This window comes from Vombatus ursinus, unplaced genomic scaffold, assembly GCF_900497805.2.
Source record: "Vombatus ursinus unplaced genomic scaffold, bare-nosed wombat genome assembly UNPS02014924.1, whole genome shotgun sequence".
Classification (NCBI taxonomy): Eukaryota; Metazoa; Chordata; class Mammalia; order Diprotodontia; family Vombatidae; genus Vombatus; species Vombatus ursinus.
Genome location: NW_020954702.1, coordinates 4674359 through 4687349, shown reverse-complemented (window position 1 = coordinate 4687349; position 12991 = coordinate 4674359). Strand labels below are relative to the sequence as shown.

Sequence of the window (12991 nt, the reverse complement as noted above, 5' to 3'; positions counted from 1 at the left end):
GTAATAACTGAAACCATAGGAACTGGTAAGATCACTGAGTGAAATAGTGTAGAGGTAGAATATAAGACTGACTGTTAGCAGGTATGATGTGGATGAAGATCCAGCATAGGAGAAAAAAGCAGCAGTTTGGAGGAGAACCCAGAAAGAGTAGTATCACAAAAACCTAGACAGAATGGAGTTATCAAGGAGAAGAGCTTGACTGACAGCGTGAAGGTGGCAGAGAAGTCAAGAAAAATGAGGACTATGAAAAAGTCATTAGATTTGGCAATTAAAAGATCATACGCAACTTTGGAAAGAGAAGATTCAATCAAATGAAGCCAGAGAGCTAAATTTCAGAGAGTTAAGAAGAAGAGAAAAGGTGATAGAGGGGTCTTTTTCAGATGGCCCTTCTCAAGTTTTGCCACAAAAGGAGAGATATAGGATAATAACCAAGGGACAATGGACAGATTAAATGAGGGCTTTCTGAGGATAGAGGGGAGACATGGACATATCTGTAGGAAGCAGACAATAGAAAGAGAGAAACTGAAAATTAGTGAGAAAGTAGGAATGATAAAGGGGTAATCTATTGGAGAAGACAGGATGGAATGGGATCACTTGGGCATGTAGAGGGGTTTGCCTCGGCAAGAAGAGTCATTTCTTTGGGTAAAAGAGGTGGAAGGAGTAAACAACGGGAGAAACCACCGAGTGATTTGAGAAGAAGGAACAAAGAATAGGAAGCTCTCAGCAAATGGCCTCAATTTTTTCCAGTGAAAGTGAAGCAAGGTTCTGAGGTAAGAAAGTGGGGAAAGGAGAACTGTTGGGAGGTTTAAGGAAGGATAAAAAGTTGTTGTGGATTAGAGAGGTAAAAAATGATTGCCTTGTTGCAGTGAGGTTCCAGTTAAGATTATAACATAAATTTGTAATGGGCTCAGCATGGTTTCATGATCTTCTCTAGATTTGTTCAACAGCATGTGCATGAGCAGAAGTGAAGGCAAGGGATAGTGGGAATAATTTTTCTTTAGTATTTGGCATCCCAAGAAAGAGCACTATAATTTCTACATTTATCAATAATAGCATAATGGAAAAGAACAGTAGACTTGGGGTCAAGAGCTCTTTGTTCAAGTCCTAGCTCCATTACTTCCATGATATGTCACAACAGACAAACCACAACTTCTCTGGGTCTTAGTTCTCCCATATGTAAAATGGAAAGAATAACCTCTATGGGCAGCATGGCATACTAAAGAAGTCCAGCTTCAGTCAAGAAGACACAAGTTCAAATCCCACCTCTCACATATATTACCTGTGTGATCATGGGCAAAGCACTTAACTTCTCTATGCCAAAGGCAGCTCTTTAAGTTACAAATGACTTGCTGTTCTACAACAGAGGAAGGAGTTCCATATCAGGATTTTCCTTCATTGATGAAACCATAGAACCAGACCAAAAAGAACACTTCCTACTATCTTCAAAATATTGTAAATTCTAAAGTGTTAAATGAATTCCATTGGTTATTATGCTGTCAGCTTTATTAAAAGGTAAAACAGTGAAAAGATAAAATTATGTAATAAAAAGAAAATAAGACAGAAGTGAAGTGAAGATATCTAGGTAATCAAGATAATGCCAAGATTGAGACTGAAAAAAAAATCATTAAAAGAACTAATAAAACTGGTCAGATTGGGAAGATATAACAAATTTAGATTCAGAAATGTTGAATTTGATCAGATGATATGAAATCTAAAATCAAGTCTTGATGTCTACTAATAACTGTGAGACTCTGGGCAAATAATTTTCCTTTTTGGGCTTGTTTGCTCATATGTAAATGACAGGATTGACTTCAATCCCTAAAGCCTCTTTTAGATCTAAAATTCTATGATTCTTTATAATTTAGTTAGTTTCCACATACCATTATCAGGAATTGGCTCCATATCCCACGGACTAAGCTTTTCTATTTCAGTATTGTCCCACCTATTTAATCAGTAGGTCAGAGAAAAAGAAAGAGTTAAGTCTTTGTAAAAAACATTTTAAATGATAGCTGGGACTAGACACCATTGGCAGATTTTTAAAAAAGGAACATGACTAATGATGTAAGATATTAACTAGTCTAAAAATTAAAATGTAAACACTATTTGCATTGTTTAAAATGGCATTATATCTAGTCAAATCAATATCAACCCATCTTCTGATCTTTAACATAATGAATCCTTACTGTAAGGCTAAACTAAGTGAATTTTTAAAAAATCTCCCTCAGATATTGAATAAAAAAAAAATTTTCATTGCTTACCATGTACCAAGCACTATGCTAAGCTCTGGAGATATAAATACAAAAGCATGTCAGCTTCTGCCTTCAAGGAGCTTATATTTTATAGGGAGAGACAACTTAAATATTCTATATTATAAAGAATGCTTCAAAAGTCTTGTTTCAGTTTTAAACTTAAAACTGAAACAAGATCTTTGGGGATACCCTGTATTTCTTGGCACACAATTTGGCATCTTCCTGTTTCTGTTTGACTGGTGTCAGACATGTCTTTCTGATTTTCATAAATATTCTCCGTTCCTCTGGCTTCTATGACAGTGACTCCTCATCTCCCTTACCACTCTTTCATCATTTCTGCAGACTCCTCATTCATACCCCAACTCACATCTTTAGCTCTTCAATACCTTCAATTATAGTATCCCTTAATGCAGACGACTCTCAAATCAGTATCTCTTGCTCCCACTTTCTCCCCAGGTTGCCAGTCCCATGTTTCCAAATGCCAGCTAGCTATGTCCATCAGGATGGGCCCACAAGCTTTAAACTCATTATGTCCAAAACTGAATTTATTCTCTCCTCCTCAAACCTGTTCCTCTCCCTAACTTTTCTGTTGATGGTGATGGTAGGTAACCTTATCTACCCAGTCACCTACAGCCAAGGTTATTAACTTTTTTGTGTCATGTATTTCTTTTGGAATTGTGGTGAAACCTATAGACTCCTCAGAATGTTTTTAAATATATAAAATAAAAAAGGCATTATGAAGGAAACCAATTATTCTGAAATACAATGTTATAAAAATTTAAAAACCAAGTTTAGGGATCCCAAGTTAAGAATCCCTCAAGTCATCTTTGACACCACTATAAATCCAATCATGTAAAAGTGTTGTTAAATCTACTTCATATCCACCCCCTCTTTTCCTCAACTCCCACCATAAAAGCTTTTGTTCAGATCCTCTTATTACCTAGACTATTGTAATAATCTGTATTACAAGTCTGTCTCTCATCTACCCTCCTCTTATCTATACATTCTTTATACATCATACAAGTAATCATCCTAATAAACAGTTCTGATGACATTACCAATCCACACAAAAACCTTTATGGGTTTTCCATTACTGATTGAATAAAGTAGAAACTTTTGATTATGGCATTCAAGTTTCTCTACAATCTGATTTTTTCCTACCTTTATCTTACACTATTTCCTATTGTGTTGTATTTCATAAACCTTAAATCACCACACAAAAGTGAACTGTTATTCAAATATTCAATATGGCACCCAAACTGGATTATTTTCCATTCCTTATTCACATCTTGCTTTCTCCTATCCCCAAACTTCATTTCCTTCAAGCTCCAACTCAGGCACAACTTCTCTTCCAGGTAGCTTCCATTAGTATTGAACCCACCACTTCTATCCCTTGATGAAAAGGGTAGCTACCTCCTCAGTTTTCTAAGAGTGCTAATCCATTGTTCTTCTCCTTTGTATCAGTTATTTCTGATCTTATCTTCCCAGGGTCTGTGTCATATATATCTTTCTAACTTAAGGAATTAGAATAGTATGTGCACATAGTAGGGACTTAATAAATGTGTGTTGAATGAATAGTAAACATAAATCTTTGTACATACTTAACATTGTAACATTGGAAATGACTATCTGGATATTGTGGTTGAAAGGGCTCTTGACTTAACACTGTTCCAAACCACCAAGCATCATCAATTATAGATCGAAATCTGTCTCCTGTAAAAGAAATAGCAACTATTTTTTAAAATGCAAAGAACTACCAGACTTTTAAAAAGATTATGCAGGAAGTACACAATGAACAACATTATTTTCTTATTTTAAATAAAATTTCTGATAAAAATTACTTATTCACTTGAGTTGTTGATATTACCATATCAATGACTAGAAAGTCCCATAACTAATGTGACCGTTTAGTGGCTATAATGAATTATACTAAACTAAAAAACTTACTGAGTCCAAAAACTCTCACCAGGACAAATACTGATGCCTGCATTAATAAAACTACTAAAATATCAAACAACAAATAGAAACACACTGGGAACACAACACAGTCTAAATCAGAATGCATTTGTCTAGTTCAGGTACCCAAATTAAATATATGCCATCATCAAAAGAAAAAAAATCACAATTATACAAGCCCATAATAAGCTAGAATTTTAGCAAGCTGCTAACAAGCTGGAAATTTACCACATAGCATTCCAATTCCTAAAGCTGTTACTATCTGAAAGAATGAATGTAAAATGCTTTATAAATTTTAAAGTGCTATATAATAATAATAATAATAATGATTATCATCATTATTATAAAAGCTAGCTAGCATGTATGTAGTACTTTAAGGTTTACTAAGCACTTGAAAAGTATTATCTCATTTTATTCTCACAATAATTCTAGGAATTAGGTGTTATTATTATCTTCATTTTACAGATTAGAGACAGAAGTTAAGTGATTTGCTCATGTTCATATAGCTAGGAAGTGGCAGGACAAGAACTCAGGTCTTTCTGACTCCTGGTCTGGCACTCCATCTGATATTCAACCTAGCTGCCTTATATATAAATGTTAGCTATTATGTAACTAGAGATAACTAAACTAGAAATAATAATCTGATTCTTAAATAAGACAATACCTCTAACTATCATCTCTAGCTAGGTGGTGCAATAGATGGAACACTGGACTTGGAGTCACAAAGGATAGAATTCGAATCCTGCCTCACACCTTTACTAGCTATATGGTCTTGGGCAAGTCATTTAACCCCTCAGCTTGTTTCATCACCTATAAAATGGGAATAATAGTATCTTCCTTCTAAAGTTGTTATAAGTATTAAGAGAGATAATATTTATAAAATGGTTTGTAAGCCTTAAAGCTCTATATAAAAGAGTAGCTTTATATATGTCACAGAAACTTGTGTTTATTATTAAAAAGTATAAAATATTAAATACCTACCACATTTGACACCACGGAAAGTACTACATAAATGTTTGTAAAAATATTTTATGAAGGATGAAAGACAATGCAATTATGTAAATACTCTCAGACAAAAAAAATGTTGAGAGGAAAATAGGGTATGATAAAAATAACATGAACAAAGTTATGAATTTATAAGGTGTATATACTTGTTTTTAGTAATAAAGGCTGCTGGTTTAAATTTCTAAATTTAAATTAAAAATTAAATTAAATTTAAATTTAAATTTTTAAATTTAAAAATGTGTGGTTTAAATATTCTACAACTAAATTTTTCATGGTTTTTATTCTATATGTAATGTGTTTTAAATTCATCATTGTTTCATATACATATATGTGTGTATATATACACATAAATATATGCCTATATACACACATAATTTTTTAAAAGAAACACACCCTTTGCTGTCAATCCAAAACCATCACTAAAAAAAGCTACCCACACTGCCGTAAGAAAACTATAAAACAACTCACAAAAATTCGTGATTCTAATTCTTTGTAATGAAAAAGAGAAATAAGATAAATTTTCAAGCACTACTGTAGCTTTAAGTGCAACAATATTGTTAAAGGTAACTAGTTCCACGGGAATAATACTGTAAGTGGGACTAGGAGTCTCCTAAGAGACAGTCCCATAAATCATAAAACTTTAAAATCAGTCTTTAGAGAGACTTGACTGTAATAGGGAAATCTCAAGAAACATGTACAAGATGAATTGCTTGAATGCTGATGGGTGAAAGTTGAGAAGATCTCACAAGCCATCAGAGCTACCTCTGAAGTTTCCAATTGTTGTATGACTCTCAGAGCACAAAAGATTTCATCTGGCTATTGGAGAATAAAAGAACCAACTGGTTAGTGAGCATTTTGGAAATCAGTCAGTAAGCTGGCTAGCTTCAAAAGGAGAAGTAGAAGTGAATGCCTTTTATTTCTCTTCTTTGGAAGGAGAGGAACTTTCACAGAGACTGAATTGGGAAAGAAAAGAATCCAGAAATAGCCAGCAAAATGAGTAGAAAAGGTAGCATGAGAGGCTAGAGTCTCTGGAAGCAAATCCACTTTCTGCCTTTTTTAGGAATGGTATAACAAATAGGACAAGTAAGATTATGTGGAAGCTGATTAAATTGTTCAGGATGCGGTGAGGAATTAAATTATTTTAATTGGAATTCTTCTGGACTTGGGGTGTGGTTGAATTATAGTTTACGAATATTTATGAAAGCTGGTGCTGCTTGGGGCAACTTTATGTGGGGCATGCTTCTCAAAAAAGCAGACTATCTGAAGAAAAATTTTCAGAGTATCTTGTGGAAACTTGCAAAACAAAACAAAATAAAACCACAGCTACTTTATAAATACAAGCCCTTACCTACTAGATTTACAAAACTTTGGGCCCACACAGATTGATTTGACTGATTGAGTCAAACATCCTAAAATGCTTTAATATAACTAAGATGCAACTTTTGAAATCTACATTATTTCTCAAATTGACTAGAAACATCAGATACCAACAAAGAATTAAACAAGTATTATTAGCTATAAAATTTTGAAGAGTCTACCTTTAATAAAATGATCTCACCATAGAGATACACTGTTTCTAAAACAAACATCAACTTTATAACAAAACCAACAAGAAGAAAATGATGAAATGGATGTATACTAGTGACCTGATGAGATGAAAGATAGAAAAAAATTATAAAAAAATTCTTCATACTTCATAATAAATAATTTTGGTTATATTGTGGCACTTAAAATAATTCAGGGAAGATTAAAATAATTAATAACAGAAAAGTGATACAGCACTCAACATAATAATGAGCTATCTTTCTGAAGTACAAAACTGGTTAAGAAGGGCCTCTATTTTTAAAATAACAATTACTTTTATAGTAGTTTCTTTCATTTGCACAAGATAATTTTTCTCTATTTCAACAAACAAAAAACCTTTTCAGTTCAAGACCACCAACCGAAACAGAAAAAGGCACAGGTCACAAATGAAGTGGCAAGGAAGAATATGATCATGTTTTAAATTGTAGCTGAAAAGCCTTGTTAATTATTTGTTTTGAAGCCAGTTGATTTTCTTTCAAAGATTTTCTTGTGGGAGAAAAAAAGCCTTTTTAGTATAGAAATCAAAAGATCCCAAGTAGAGCATACCAACTTGTGTCTATTACAGGTGTTAAAGCACCACAAATGTCACCGTCTTGAACGTTTGGGAACTAATGTCTGAACTGAAGTTATGGAAAAATAATGTGGTAAAAGAATTTCAGCCACAAAACTGTTTAACTTAAGTCACAAGAAAGCACTTGAATATGATCTCCACAAGTTTAGTTGTAGAGAACAAAATTTTTAAAAACTTAAATGGGTAGGGGAAAATAAAATGAGAGCTTCTAACTTACGTCTCCAGGGGTTCCAAAAAATATACGGATGGTAGCTTTAATTCTTTGGGACTTGACTGTATGAAGGTTAACCCTCACATGTACCAGCTGCCTCATCTTTTTCTCCTTTTGGCCAGACATTCTACTTCAAGAAAAACTTCCTCTACTTCTAGTCCCAGAACAATACTGATTACCTGTGCAGATATTACTGTTAAGAATAGCATGTTAAGAGCAACCGTACTCTCCCATTATCTTGTATTTCAAAGGATGATGATTGCCTAGATCTTATCTTTTCTTAGTGCAGAAACTAGGAAGATCTATTATAATAAAGGCTTTAAACCTGCCATATTAAATGTTTTAGATGTGCTCTGAAAATGATTTTTTTTCAGATGAGAGGAAAGCAAGACTTGATGAAAGAAAGACGAACTCTGCTATAAACTAAACTCAATGTAAAATTATTTTCTTACCTGTTCCTCCATACACCTGAGAGCATATAACTATATACACTAAATAGTAAGGCAAATGTGTACAACTCTGAAGTAGAAAACCAAGCTAACTTTCTAAGTGTATTTTGGGTATTTAAAGTCAACTCAAATTATCAATTATGCAATAACATGGGAGAACAAAAACCTTATACAAAACAAAACAAAACAAAAAATGAGCCTGACACAAAAAACTTCTCTGTAATTCATTTTCTAATTCCTATATTTGATTAAAAAATATGTAATAAGTATACCTGTTTGCCTAATTTCAATTACGTCTGTCAAGAAGGGCACTGAAGATATAAATATCTACAATCTAATTTGTATCGTGTGTAGTATACAAAATGAATACTAACATCTTTAGACACCTCTCATCTAAATTTGGATTAACACAGCAATCAGGTCGAAAGATCTGAATAAATTAAAACAGTTTTCTGTTTATAATCTGGGAATTCTTAGGCCAATTTGTGTTATAAACCAGTATCAACTACCAAAAAAAAAAAATGGAAAAAACACTCAGTATTCACAAGGAATTATTTAAATAGTAAATCTTTCCCCAAAACATACCCTTCTGAAAGTAAAAAATGTTGAGAATCTATTAAATAATGCATTGCAAATAGTATATACTAAATGGTTATTGAATTGAGATTAGTATTAACAACAGTCTACTAATCTTGCAAAGACTTATTATTAAATGCAGATACAAAATCAACATTACTCAATCACATCATATAATCTATCCTAACATGTAAGGTTTTGTAGAAACTTAAAAGACTTACGAGCTTGCCAGTTCCTCTGTCGTGCTTCATCATAAAACTGACGTAGTACAAGAAAGTCAATAACATCTGGCATATCATGATATCTAAAATAATGTATTTTATTAATTTCATTGCATAATTATTGCAGCCAATAATATTCCCTGCTGCCTAACACATGCTCCCGTTCCAAAAAACAAAAAAACAAAAAAAGACTAGAACAAATTTCTCTCATAGGTCAGCAATTCTCACAACACATGCCAAGAGTAGTGCACCAGAATATCAAACCTAAGACTCAAACCCCAAGTGGCTGCTATAAAAAACCCATTTGCCCTTGCTCCCTCCCCATGTCAACTTGAGTACAACCATAAACATTCTCAAATACCTACAATTCTTTGTTTACTCTTTTTACTAGAATGCAAAAGACAGGTCAAGGTTTTTCATCCCTTTTGAACATCAAGTATCTGCTATTGGCACCAACCCATTAGCACAGAACAATACTCATATTAGTGATATCAAAATTTAATTCATAACTAAACAAACAGAAAAATACATACTTAAGAGAGAAGGACTTGTCCAGAAGCTTTCCAGTGGCTGGGTCTATAAAAGCGAGCTTAAGGCAACATAGTGTAGGGGGACCAACCTCATACCGCATCCCAACTATTTTTACCAATTCTTGATCCTTCAAGAGATTTTTAAAAAGTTACTTGAGTGGTACTGTTAAAAGCATTATTAAGCAATCTCTTAAAGACTCCCTATCTCTTCCTTTACAGATAGCACTATCCACTTACCCTCCTCTCAATTTAAGTGTTCTGTTTGTATAGGCAATAAGTAACATTTTTATTTTCATGTTTAGGACTAGCATTTTAACCTTTTATTATAGTATTTTTCTTTAAGTCAATGCCTATGTTAAATCTTAAGGTTTAGAAGACAACAGTAAAAAGTTATTTGCTTTTATAAAACTGACAAATGGAAATTTACATGACTATGCATATATAGTTGTTCCCAAAAGGTTGTAAAATGAACCCATAAACTAATTATAGTCAAATAAGCAAGTATTTATTAAGAACTTACTATATGCCAGGTATGTGTTAAGTGTTGGTATGCAAAGGTAAAATTGTTTTTACACAAAAAATGGTAATAAAACTTACTCTAAGATCCATCTTCTTCCATGGCTCCTTGTTGGGGTTCAGCTCATAAATATTATTTCTCCTAACTGCCTCAACATAAGCTTCATGACCTTGTCGAAAATATATTACCTACAAAAAGAAAATTAAGGCATATAGAATAACAAATAATTAAGCCTGATTTTATTATCTACCAAAATTTATCATACCTACAAAAAATTTACCACTCTTACCTCATCACCCATTTGAGGAACAAATGGAGATTTTCGAAGTGTAGTATCTGTTATCCAAACTGGAGGATGAAATTCATATAATAGTTCTATATTTTCAAGCTCAGCTGGAGTCATCCTTTGCAAATTCTATACAGTAGAAGATCCAAAATATTAGTGTTCCCAAAACTATAGGAATGCAAAACATTCTTTAAAGAAATAGAATGACTTAAATAATTGAAGAAATGTTAATTACTCAATTAACAACTGAGCTCAATACAATTGAGCACAACTGAACCAATACAATGAAAATGACAACACTACCTAAATTTGTTTATTTAGCACCAAACAAATCAAAATACTAAGAAATAATACTAAAATTAATCTGGTGGAACCAAAAGTACAGAATCTCAAGAGAAATAATGAAAAAAATAGTGAGAAAGGGGCACCAGCAGTAGTAGTTCCCAAAATATACAACAAAGTATAATCATAAAAATAATTTGGTGCTGATTAAGAAGTAAGAGAAAGGTTCATTAGTGGAACAAATCAGCTACACAGTATTTAGATGCCTAACATTTGATAAACTCAAAGATGTCAGCTACTGGAGTTGAGTACTTATTCCTTGACAAAAAATGTTGGAAAACTGGACAGCAGTGTAGCAGAAATTATGACTAGACCAATATCTCATACCAAATAACATAATAAGCCAAATAACATGACTCAGGTATGAAAGGTCATGTCATAAACAAATCAGAGGAAAAAATGAAGACATTTTACCTTCCAGAACTATGGACAGGGGAAAGGTTCATGAATTAGTAAGGTTTAGAGAAGATCACAGCAAACAAAATGCACAATTTTGATTATATAAAATAAAAAGGTTTTGAAGATAAAAGTTGACTGGAGAAAAAAATCTTAAGTTTCTCTAATAATGATCTAATTTATAAGATACATAATTGATTTAAATTTATAAGAAAAAAGTCATTCCCATTGATAAAATTGTTAAAGCATTTTCAAAGGAAGAAATCAAACCTATCAATAGAAAATAAGTGCTCTAAAACATTAATCATTCTTTAAAAATGCATATTAAAGCAACTCTGAATTTCTACCTCATACCTGTCAATTGGTAAAGTTGATTTTAAAAAATGACAAAATTTGAAGGAGCTGGGGGAAAGCAGACACTCATATACTGTGGTATAGCTGTGATTTTTTTTTTTTCAGTCATTCTGGAAAGCAATGTAGAACAATGACCCGAAAGTCACTAAACTGTATAGCCACATATCCAATGATACCACTACTTGATCTATATCACAGTTAGACCAAAGAAAGTTTAAAAGGACCGTAATGCTAAAAAATATTTCTATTAGCTCTTTTTAAAAGTGGCAAAGAACTAGACACTAAACATATTTGGGTTTATTAATGTAATAGGATACCACTATCCCATAGGAAATGATGAAAAGACAGTTTCAGAGAAACCTGTGCATACATACAGGAACTGATACAAAGTGAAATAAAAATAAGCAAAAACAGGACAATATCGTAAAGGTTAACAATTTTGAAAGACTTAAGATATTCCATCAATGCCAATCAGTATTCCAGAGGATTAAAGATGAACCATGCTAGTCATCTCCTGACAGAGAGGCGATGGACTCAATATCCAAAATGAAACATGTTTTTGGACATAACCAATGTAGGAATTTGTTTTGCTTAACTGCATATGTTACAACAGTTTTCTTTTTTCCAATTTGAAGGAAGAGGTTGGAAGGAGAAAACAAAAATAAATGCTTATAATTAAATTGGTAAAATAAATAAAAATAAACTTATAGAAAGCACAGATTTTTTTTCATACCGACTTCTTAGGTTTACATTTTTTCCTCTTTCGCCTTCTCTTTGGAGTAGATAACTTCTCAACAGATACTTCATCTTCTGAGCTACTGCAATACCGTAAAATTCTACGACGCGATGAGGTTCTTAAAGGAGGTTGAAGATTAATGCCAACATCAGCCCTCCAATCAGAATATCTGGCTGAAGAATCACTATAAAAAATGTATTAAATGAATGAAACCAGTAAGACTGTTGTCATAAAAATTTATGATATGTCCTGAATAGACCTTTTAAATTTTCAAAGGAAACAATGCAAAAGTTTAGTAATACTGGTGTAGACAGAAAGCTGGTGTCAGCACAGGAAACTGGGTTCAAGTCCTGCCTCTGATACATACTAACTGTGTGACACTGGGCAAGGCATTCAATCTCTCAGTGTCCTAAGCACCTTTCTAAGACAGAGAAAGTGCAGATCCTCATTCATACATGTTCCTCAATAGCAGCTGACTACCTGATCAAATCACAGGTCCAATTACTATCCCTAGTAAATGGTAAGAAAATTTATTGACTTCTACTTGGCAATTATTTATTGAAAGCAATCAAAGATGCCAACTAGTAAATTAAAGAAACCAAAAATCCAATACATGACATCCAAAAAAGCTAACCTGATCTTAGGTATAATGTCTAGAATAAAAAGTAATCATCCTGTTGCATTCCTGAAACCTAGTGATAACACTTTCTCTAGTACCGAAGAACAGTTCCTTGGAAAGAATGTGTCAGAGGAGGGCAACCAATATGGTTTAAGGGTCTGGACAGTCTGCAGGAAAATAAGTCAAAGGAACTGGAGGTGTTTAAGTTAGAGAACAGAAGACCTGGGGAAGCTATGGCGCTACAGAATTTAAGTTCCTTTAGGGCAGCAAATATTTTCCTTTTGTCTTCTCATCCCCAACATCTGACACAGTTGATGGCCTTAAATAGGTATTTGCTGACTAATTAGTTCAAGTATGAGAAGGGCAATCACGTTAAAAAAAAAAAAAAA

At 33.0% G+C, this 12991-nt stretch overlaps 1 protein-coding gene across 1 annotated transcript in view; it reads right to left on the bottom strand.

Annotated features, from left to right (window-relative positions):
- The window catches only part of BRWD1 (bromodomain and WD repeat domain containing 1), a 150607-nt gene that overhangs the window by 50256 nt on the left and 87360 nt on the right, over positions 1–12991 (bottom strand). The window contains exons 20-26 of the mRNA XM_027843632.1: positions 11981–12167; positions 10159–10284; positions 9950–10057; positions 9356–9480; positions 8823–8905; positions 3851–3962; positions 1881–1942 (exon numbers count right to left, since the gene is read on the bottom strand). Of these exons, the coding sequence (XP_027699433.1) occupies positions 1881–1942; positions 3851–3962; positions 8823–8905; positions 9356–9480; positions 9950–10057; positions 10159–10284; positions 11981–12167 (803 nt within the window). The remainder of the gene's footprint in view (positions 1–1880; positions 1943–3850; positions 3963–8822; positions 8906–9355; positions 9481–9949; positions 10058–10158; positions 10285–11980; positions 12168–12991) is intronic.